Source organism: Rhinoderma darwinii, chromosome 11 (assembly GCF_050947455.1).
Source record: "Rhinoderma darwinii isolate aRhiDar2 chromosome 11, aRhiDar2.hap1, whole genome shotgun sequence".
Taxonomy (NCBI): Eukaryota; Metazoa; Chordata; class Amphibia; order Anura; family Rhinodermatidae; genus Rhinoderma; species Rhinoderma darwinii.
In genome coordinates, this window is record NC_134697.1 from 12271280 (window position 1) to 12281486 (window position 10207).

Consider the following 10207-nt stretch of genomic DNA (forward strand, 5'->3'; position numbering starts at 1 on the left):
AGTAGTATGCGCTTTATCCTATTAGAAGATACGGGGCAGTAGTATGCGCTATATCCTATTAGAAGATACGGGACAGTAGTATGCGCTTTATCCTATTAGAAGATACGGGGCAGTAGTATGCGCTTTATCCTATTAGAAGATACGGGGCAGTAGTATGCGCTTTATCCTATTAGAAGATACGGGACAGTAGTATGCGCTTTATCCTATTAGAAGATACGAGACAGTAGTATGCGCTTTATCCTATTAGAAGATACGGGACAGTAGTATGCGCTTTATCCTATTAGAAGATACGAGACAGTAGTATGCTCTTTATCCTATTAGAAGATACGGGGCAGTAGTATGCGCTTTATCCTATTAGAAGATACGAGACAGTAGTATGCGCTTTATCCTATTAGAAGATACGGGGCAGTAGTATGCGCTTTATCCTATTAGAAGATACGGGGCAGTAGTATGCGCTTTATCCTATTAGAAGATACAGGACAGTAGTATGCGCTTTATCCTATTAGAAGATACGGGGCAGTAGTATGCGCTTTATCCTATTAGAAGATACAGGACAGTAGTATGCGCTTTATCCTATTAGAAGATACGGGACAGTAGTATGCGCTTTATCCTATTAGAAGATACGGGACAGTAGTACGCGCTTTATCCTATTAGAAGATACAGGACAGTAGTATGCACTTTATCCTATTAGAAGATACGGGGCAGTAGTATGCGCTTTATCCTATTAGAAGATACGGGACAGTAGTATGCGCTTTATCCTATTAGAAGATACGGGACAGTAGTATGCACTTTATCCTATTAGACGATACGGGACAGTAGTATGCGCTTTATCCTATTAGAAGATACGGGACAGTAGTATGCGCTTTATCCTATTAGAAGATACGAGACAGTAGTATGCGCTTTATCCTATTAGAAGATACGGGGCAGTAGTATGCGCTTTATCCTATTAGAAGATACAGGACAGTAGTATGCGCTTTATCCTATTAGAAGATACAGGACAGTAGTATGCGCTTTATCCTATTAGAAGATACGGGACAGTAGTATGCGCTTTATCCTATTAGAAGATACAGGACAGTAGTATGCGCTTTATCCTATTAGAAGATACGGGGCAGTAGTATGCGCTTTATCCTATTAGAAGATACAGGACAGTAGTATGCGCTTTATCCTATTAGAAGATACGGGACAGTAGTATGCGCTTTATCCTATTAGAAGATACGGGACAGTAGTATGCGCTTTATCCTATTAGAAGGTACGGGACAGTAGTATGCGCTTTATCCTATTAGAAGATACGGGACAGTAGTATGCGCTTTATCCTATTAGAAGATACAGGACAGTAGTATGCGCTTTATCCTATTAGAAGATACGGGACAGTAGTATGCACTTTATCCTATTAGACGATACGGGACAGTAGTATGCGCTTTATCCTATTAGAAGATACGGGGCAGTAGTACGCGCTTTATCCTATTAGAAGATACGAGACAGTAGTATGCGCTTTATCCTATTAGAAGATACGGGGCAGTAGTATGCGCTTTATCCTATTAGAAGATACGGGACAGTAGTATGCGCTTTATCCTATTAGAAGATACAGGGCAGTAGTATGCGCTTTATCCTATTAGAAGATACGGGGCAGTAGTATGCGCTTTATCCTATTAGAAGATACAGGACAGTAGTATGCGCTTTATCCTATTAGAAGATACAGGACAGTAGTATGCGCTTTATCCTATTAGAAGATACGGGACAGTAGTATGCGCTTTATCCTATTAGAAGATACGAGACAGTAGTATGCGCTTTATCCTATTAGACGATATGAGACAGTAGTATGCGCTTTATCCTATTAGAAGATACAGGGCAGTAGTATGCGCTTTATCCTATTAGAAGATACGGGACAGTAGTATGCGCTTTATCCTATTAGAAGATACAGGGCAGTAGTATGCGCTTTATCCTATTAGAAGATACGGGACAGTAGTATGCGCTTTATCCTATTAGAAGATACGGGGCAGTAGTATGCGCTTTATCCTATTAGACGATATGAGACAGTAGTATGCGCTTTATCCTATTAGAAGATACGGGGCAGTAGTATGCGCTTTATCCTATTAGAAGATACGGGACAGTAGTATGCGCTTTATCCTATTAGAAGATACGGGACAGTAGTATGCGCTTTATCCTATTAGAAGATACAGGGCAGTAGTATGCGCTTTATCCTATTAGAAGATACGGGGCAGTAGTATGCGCTTTATCCTATTAGAAGATACGAGACAGTAGTATGCGCTTTATCCTATTAGAAGATACGGGACAGTAGTATGCGCTTTATCCTATTAGAAGATACGGACAGTAATATGCGCTTTATCCTATTAGAAGATACGGGACAGTAGTATGCGCTTTATCCTATTAGAAGATACGGGGCAGTAGTATGCGCTTTATCCTATTAGAAGATACGAGACAGTAGTATGCGCTTTATCCTATTAGAAGATACGGGACAGTAGTATGCGCTTTATCCTATTAGAAGATACGGGACAGTAGTATGCGCTTTATCCTATTAGAAGATACGGGACAGTAGTATGCGCTTTATCCTATTAGACGATACAGGGCAGTAGTATGCGCTTTATCCTATTAGAAGATACAGGACAGTAGTATGCACTTTATCCTATTAGAAGATACGGGGCAGTAGTATGCGCTTTATCCTATTAGAAGATACGGGACAGTAGTATGCGCTTTATCCTATTAGAAGATACGGGACAGTAGTATGCGCTTTATCCTATTAGAAGATACGGGACAGTAGTATGCGCTTTATCCTATTAGAAGATACGGGACAGTAGTATGCGCTTTATCCTATTAGAAGATACGGGGCAGTAGTATGCGCTTTATCCTATTAGAAGATACGGGGCAGTAGTATGCGCTTTATCCTATTAGAAGATACGGGACAGTAGTATGCGCTTTATCCTATTAGAAGATACGGGACAGTAGTATGCGCTTTATCCTATTAGAAGATACAGGACAGTAGTATGCGCTTTATCCTATTAGAAGATACAGGACAGTAGTATGCACTTTATCCTATTAGAAGATACAGGACAGTAGTATGCGCTTTATCCTATTAGAAGATACGGGACAGTAGTATGCGCTTTATCCTATTAGAAGATACGGGACAGTAGTATGCGCTTTATCCTATTAGAAGATACGGGACAGTAGTATGCGCTATATCCTATTAGAAGATACGGGACAGTAGTATGCGCTTTATCCTATTAGAAGATACGGGACAGTAGTATGCGCTTTATCCTATTAGAAGATACGGGACAGTAGTATGTGCTTTATCCTATTAGAAGATACGGGGCAGTAGTATGCGCTTTATCCTATTAGAAGATACGGGACAGTAGTATGCGCTTTATCCTATTAGAAGATACGGGACAGTAGTATGCGCTTTATCCTATTAGAAGATACGGGACAGTAGTATGTGCTTTATCCTATTAGAAGATACGGGGCAGTAGTATGCGCTTTATCCTATTAGAAGATACGGGACAGTAGTATGCGCTTTATCCTATTAGAAGATACGGGACAGTAGTATGCACTTTATCCTATTAGAAGATACGGGACAGTAGTATGCGCTTTATCCTATTAGACGATACGGGGCAGTAGTATGCGCTTTATCCTATTAGAAGATACGGGGCAGTAGTATGCGCTTTATCCTATTAGAAGATACGGGGCAGTAGTATGCGCTTTATCCTATTAGAAGATACGGGACAGTAGTATGCGCTTTATCCTATTAGAAGATACGGGGCAGTAGTATGCGCTTTATCCTATTAGAAGATACGAGACAGTAGTATGCGCTTTATCCTATTAGAAGATACGGGACAGTAGTATGCGCTTTATCCTATTAGAAGATACGGGACAGTAGTATGCGCTTTATCCTATTAGAAGATACGGGACAGTAGTATGCGCTTTATCCTATTAGACGATACGGGACAGTAGTATGCGCTTTATCCTATTAGAAGATACGGGACAGTAGTATGCGCTTTATCCTATTAGAAGATACGAGACAGTAGTATGCGCTTTATCCTATTAGAAGATACGGGACAGTAGTATGCGCTTTATCCTATTAGAAGATACGGGGCAGTAGTATGCGCTTTATCCTATTAGAAGATACGGGACAGTAGTATGCGCTATATCCTATTAGAAGATACGGGACAGTAGTATGCGCTTTATCCTATTAGACGATACGGGACAGTAGTATGCGCTTTATCCTATTAGAAGATACGGGGCAGTAGTATGCGCTTTATCCTATTAGAAGATACGGGGCAGTAGTATGCGCTTTATCCTATTAGAAGATACGGGGCAGTAGTATGCGCTTTATCCTATTAGAAGATACAATGCGCTTTATCCTATTAGAAGATACGGGGCAGTAGTATGCGCTTTATCCTATTAGAAGATACGGGGCAGTAGTATGCGCTTTATCCTATTAGAAGATACGGGACAGTAGTATGCACTTTATCCTATTAGAAGATACGAGACAGTAGTATGCGCTTTATCCTATTAGAAGATACGAGACAGTAGTATGCGCTTTATCCTATTAGAAGATACGGGACAGTAGTATGCGCTTTATCCTATTAGAAGATACAGGACAGTAGTATGCGCTTTATCCTATTAGAAGATACGGGGCAGTGGTATGCGCTTTATCCTATTAGAAGATACGGGACAGTAGTATGCGCTTTATCCTATTAGAAGATACGGGATAGTAGTATGCGCTTTATCCTATTAGAAGATACGGGGCAGTAGTATGCGCTTTATCCTATTAGAAGATACGGGACAGTAGTATGCGCTTTATCCTATTAGAAGATACGGGACAGTAGTATGCGCTTTATCCTATTAGAAGATACGGGATAGTAGTATGCGCTTTATCCTATTAGAAGATACGGGGCAGTAGTATGCGCTTTATCCTATTAGAAGATACGGGATAGTAGTATGCGCTTTATCCTATTAGAAGATACGGGGCAGTAGTATGCGCTTTATCCTATTAGAAGATACGGGACAGTAGTATGCGCTTTATCCTATTAGAAGATACGGGACAGTAGTATGCGCTTTATCCTATTAGACGATACGGGGCAGTAGTATGCGCTTTATCCTATTAGAAGATACGAGACAGTAGTATGCGCTATGGACTATTCGAATATATGAAGTTAAAGGCATTGTCCAGCAGAAAACTAAAAAAAGATAGGCTTCTTTCCAGAAACAGCGCCACCTAGGTCCATGGGCTGTGTTTGGTATTGCAGATCAATCCCATTTAAGAGAATATGTGCAATACTAGACACAGCTCAAGGACAGGAAAATAACTGGTTTTTTTTGGGGGGGGGGGTTGGGGAAATATATCCTTTTTTTTTTCTAGTCCCGGACAATCCCTTTAAAGGACTGGGGGTCTGCTGGCATCAGTGCATTACATGGGCACACTCTGATTTCAATGCTTCACCTGGAGGGAAAGGTATCTCACCCCGGCCAAGTAATCCCCCTCTCACTGTTACAGCAGATCATGGGGGATCCCATCAGCAGGCCCACTGCTATAAGCACATTACTATGAAACCCCTACTCAATAAGGGGTTACCCTATAGATCTAGATGGATCAGAGTAAGAGAATGTTTCCCATATTCACCGCTTGTCTTCTCCTGACCTCTCACCTGTGGTCAGACTCCAGACTTTGATGCTGCTGTCAGACGATCCACTGCAGACGAAGTGTTCTCCAGGGAGCAGAAGATCGGAGTCTGGAAGTAAAAAAATAAACAAACATCAATACGTCTTCAGTCGCAGTATTCCGCCCCATCAGATGATGTAGGGGTCACTTACGTAGCTCGGTTCCATCCAGGGACACCATGACCAGGCATGTGATTGCTCCAGTGTGGCCACATAGCGTCCTGACCTCTGACCGGGAGGGTAAATCCCATACACGTACTGATGTGTCCCAACTGTCCCAAAGCAAGGTGGAGGTCGAGAAAAGATGAAAAAAAGAAAAGAAAGATGGATGCAAAGGGGAGGAGTCAAGCAGAATCCGTTTGAAGAGGTGGAAAGAAACTTGTCTCTAGGTCAAGTTCTGGAGTGTGGTTCTATTTTATAGTCACCTGGCATGCTTGTACTTCTAGTTCCTCAGACTGTGACTAGAGTATAATAAAGAGCATAGAACACCATTGCGCCCGCACACCCTTAGGGTATGTTCACACGACAGCGTCCGTACCGGCTTAAATTACGGGGATGTTTTCAGGAGAAAACATCCCCGTAATTTCAGCCGTAACGGCATGTGCAGGTGCTTGAACGCCGCGTCAATTACGGACGTAATTGGCGCTGCTATTCATTGGAGTCAATGAATAACGGCTCCAATTACGGCCAAAGAAGTGACAGGTCACTTCTTTGACGCGGGCGTCTATTTACGCTCCGTCATTTGACAGCGGCGCGTAAATATACGCCTCGTGTGAACAGACAAACGTCTGCCCATTGCTTTCAATGGGCAGATGTTTGTCAACGCTATTGAGGCGCTATTTTCGGACGTAATTCGGGGCAAAAACGCCCGAATTAGTGTGTGTGCACATACCCTTACCTGTAAAATCTCTGCTGCCACTCTCCGTATGCAGCAACTGTTCAGGTCTATAGGAGCTTTATGTAGATCGCCCACCAAGTGGTGGAAACAGCCAGCAGAGATTTGTACAAGTCTGCGTGTGTGGGGGAACAGGCAGCAGTGCTCTGCACTAGAGATACAGCACCAGAGCTTTGTATAGTATATTAGAAGAATGCTCCAAATGACTTATGCTGCTGGTTTGTGTAACGGTAGGGTGACTTTAATCTTCTTTTTCAGGGATGATACAAATGATCTGCATGTCTCACCTCCCGGAGATTATGTAGGTGTCATGAATAAGAACACACGTCACCAGATCGCTGTGCCCTTCCAAGCTGTGAAGAAGAAACTGTGAGTTTTGTAATGGATATTGATCTGAGTGGAGCGAGGCTGACACGCAGGAGGATGAATTGATGAAAAATTGTAATTAAGACGCAGAATGTGTCGGGGCGGATGAGCGGAGGGCAGGATACAAGTCATAAAAAAAGATGGAGGGTAGAAAAGAATGAAGGAGAATGAAGAAAGAAAACAAAAAAGAAAGTTACATTATTGCCAATGATAAAAAATAGCAGAATAATTAATATGATTCTTATTACGTATCTGGCAGCATTATATTCTGTAACATACTTCTAAAAAAAAAATTATATATATGTATACTTTCAAATTCTTTCAATCCTGAGACCAGATAGTGATCGATTATTAAATATTCCAGATTATTGGATTGCGCACTGATGCAACAAGGCATCGCACACGAACAGATTCACCTGCGTTTTTTACGCGCGTAAATCTGTCACGTTCGTGTGAATCTAGCCTCAGGCCGTAAGAAGAAAAAAAATGATGGCTCCTACTCATTTCTATGGGATACAAAAACTCATCCGTTAGCATCCAGTTTACTCAGACCTAAATAAACTGCAGCCAGCTGCGTACTGTGTGAACTTATCCTAATAATGGCCATAGATATTATATTTTTGGGCGGACCGGGGGATATGACCGTGCCCGTAATGACCTGATCCCAAGAATGAAGGAGCTCCAGCATTCAGACAGCAATGGTCCCCGAAAACGGCGTCACTCCTGGAACTTGATTCACTTGAATGGAGCTGCGTTGCTATAAATGAAACATTTCTTGGTTGAGAGTGAAGCGGTTTCGGGAAGAAGGTGAAAGGACCATTGCTGCAGCTCCTTCATTCTTAGGATCAGTCCAGTTATCAGAACCCCACTGGTGGAATATAGGACATCAATGTTACTGGTGGGAAAACCATTTTAAGATTCTTTCATTCCCTTTGGGATAAGCGGCGCCCAGGTCTATTAACATAATCTGACCCAGTGGCAACCTGGGAAATTGCTATATGCCGACTATGGCCAAATATAATATGTTACATATAATGCAGGCAGAAGCATTCAATAGAGGACATCCAAACATCTTCTGGGTATAGTCACACTGCGTTTGGGCATCCTTTTGGCATTTGTCTATGGACACATTGGGTGGAATATAGCAAAAGTTTTATGTCAGTTCTCTGGCATAAAAAAAGTTGCAGATTTTGGCGCATGCCATAGTTGTGCTAAAATGTGCAACTTCTTACTATTCTTGCCACTTTCCGAAAGTGGTGAAAAACGGGCGCGGGCCTCCACCGGAAGGACAAATTTATTATAACGTACACTAGAAAAGTGGCGTAAATGAAAGCAGGAATGTATGGCAGCTCCAAGCTGTGTGGCGTAGACCGGGCCTCGTACCTTGCTCCCCCCGATCTGACTGCCCTCCTCCTCCTTCCCCAATATTTATACTCACCTCACCACTTCTTCCCACCGGGTCCCCTCCAGCTTCCTATCCATGCCCACTCAAGGTACTGACGCCGGGCAGCATTGGTACCTATGCGATGCAACGCTCAACCTCATCAGTGCTGCGGTGAGGGGAGTATGCATTTTTTTTATTTTATGTAATGGGGGGGTGTATGGGGCGCAGTTGTTATGACACACGGCCAACGGAAAGATGCGGCACATTTATTAAAAGGCGTTCGTTTCCTAATAAATGGGTCGCATCTGTATGAAATGCCAGTCTTAATAAATCTACCCCAGTGAGCATATGTGTCAGGACCAGGCCGGACGTACTCTGCAGTGTGAATAGACCCTTATAGGAAGAGACAGCGGTTAACCTAAAGTGCAGCCGCGTTATAAGAGGAGCGGCTGATATCAGTCCCACATACGATGTAAATGTCTCAGCCCTGGAGATATGGGACACAAGGCAGTGATCATGGGGGGTGGGAGTATTCCAGACTTCCCATCAATCATCCCATTGAAGAACTCTACAGTCTCGCCTTAGCCTGAAACGACTGATAACAGAGAGCGGCTTGACAATCAAAATGCCACTATAAATCTCACAGTAGTCACTCAGCTTTCCCAGACGACTGAAAGGCAAATCTTCCTGGTGATGCACATTCCCTGTATAACTGCCATATTCACCCAGCTTTCCTAGATACAGATATAACTAGTAAATAGCGGTTTAGGATTTTTAATAGCATGGTAGAAGAGGATGATTTTTTATTTTATTTGAGTATTAAACAAACCTTTAAGACGTCCTGCGGGGGCCGGGGTCTCATCTGGGGGTGTTGTTTGTACTTGTGAGGTCGTTTTGTGCTTTTTTGGCTTAGAAGCTGCGACAGGTTGCGGGCTCGGCTGGATGTCGGGGTCAGGCGGAGAGGATGAAGCCGTTCTACACAAACCGCAACAAAAAACAAGCAATTACGCAAATACAATTGACATGCTGCGGATTAAAAAAACGCACCGCAGGTCAATTTCAGAGCGTTTTTTCCGCTTATCATTTACGCAGCGTGTGGAGATTTGTTCAAATCTCATCCGCTCTGCTGCTACTGTATTATGCTGCAGATTTTCTGCAACAAATATGTTGTGGAGAGACTGCAGTATTTATGCTACGTGTGAACTGGGCCTTAGGGTGAATTTTCCTTTCCAACATGCTCATGTGTTATATTTCGGCTCATGTTGGATCACTATTTTTCTACACTTCAGGGGAGGCCCGGAATAACTGTCCTGTAGAATTAAGGGCCTGTTACACGTGCCGATATTCGGCCGATGCAGCGAGCGCCGATCATCGAGACGTCATTGATCGGCGCTCGTTTGCTCCTATCACACGGAGCTACGGATGGGGATGAGCGGTCGTTACTCTGATCGCTCATCCACATACATTATCATCATTATCATCAAAAGTTTATTTATTCTAGTAATTCTATTCAAAAAGTGAAACTCATATATTATATAGCTTCATTACAAGCAGGACTTGATATAACACAGTGTCCACAGTCCTGTTTTCAGATGAAAGTACATTTTGCATTTTATTTGGAAATCTCGGTCCCGGAGTCTGGAGGAAGAGTGGAGAGGCGTCAGTCCAAGTGTCCTGCGCTCCAGTGTTAAGTGTCCGCAGTCAGTGATGGTTTGGGGGCCGTGTCATCTGCTGGTGCTGGTCACCGTGTTATATCAAGTCCAGAGTCAGCGCAGCGTCTAGCAGGACATTCCCAGCACTTCATGATTCCCTCTGCTGACAAGCTTTATGGAGATGATGATTTCATTTTCCAGCAGGACTTGGCACCTGCCCACACTGCCAGAAGTACC

At 43.0% G+C, this 10207-nt stretch overlaps 1 protein-coding gene across 1 annotated transcript in view; it reads right to left on the bottom strand.

Annotated features, from left to right (window-relative positions):
• Window positions 1-9793, bottom strand: part of LOC142663869 (uncharacterized) — a 167914-nt gene extending 158121 nt beyond the window's left edge. Inside the window, exons 1-5 of the mRNA XM_075842702.1 lie at window positions 9783-9793; window positions 9148-9293; window positions 6856-6976; window positions 5827-5945; window positions 5661-5744 (exon numbers count right to left, since the gene is read on the bottom strand). Of these exons, the coding sequence (XP_075698817.1) occupies window positions 5661-5744; window positions 5827-5945; window positions 6856-6976; window positions 9148-9293; window positions 9783-9793 (481 nt within the window). The remainder of the gene's footprint in view (window positions 1-5660; window positions 5745-5826; window positions 5946-6855; window positions 6977-9147; window positions 9294-9782) is intronic.
• Between the last annotated feature and the right edge of the window lie 414 nt (window positions 9794-10207).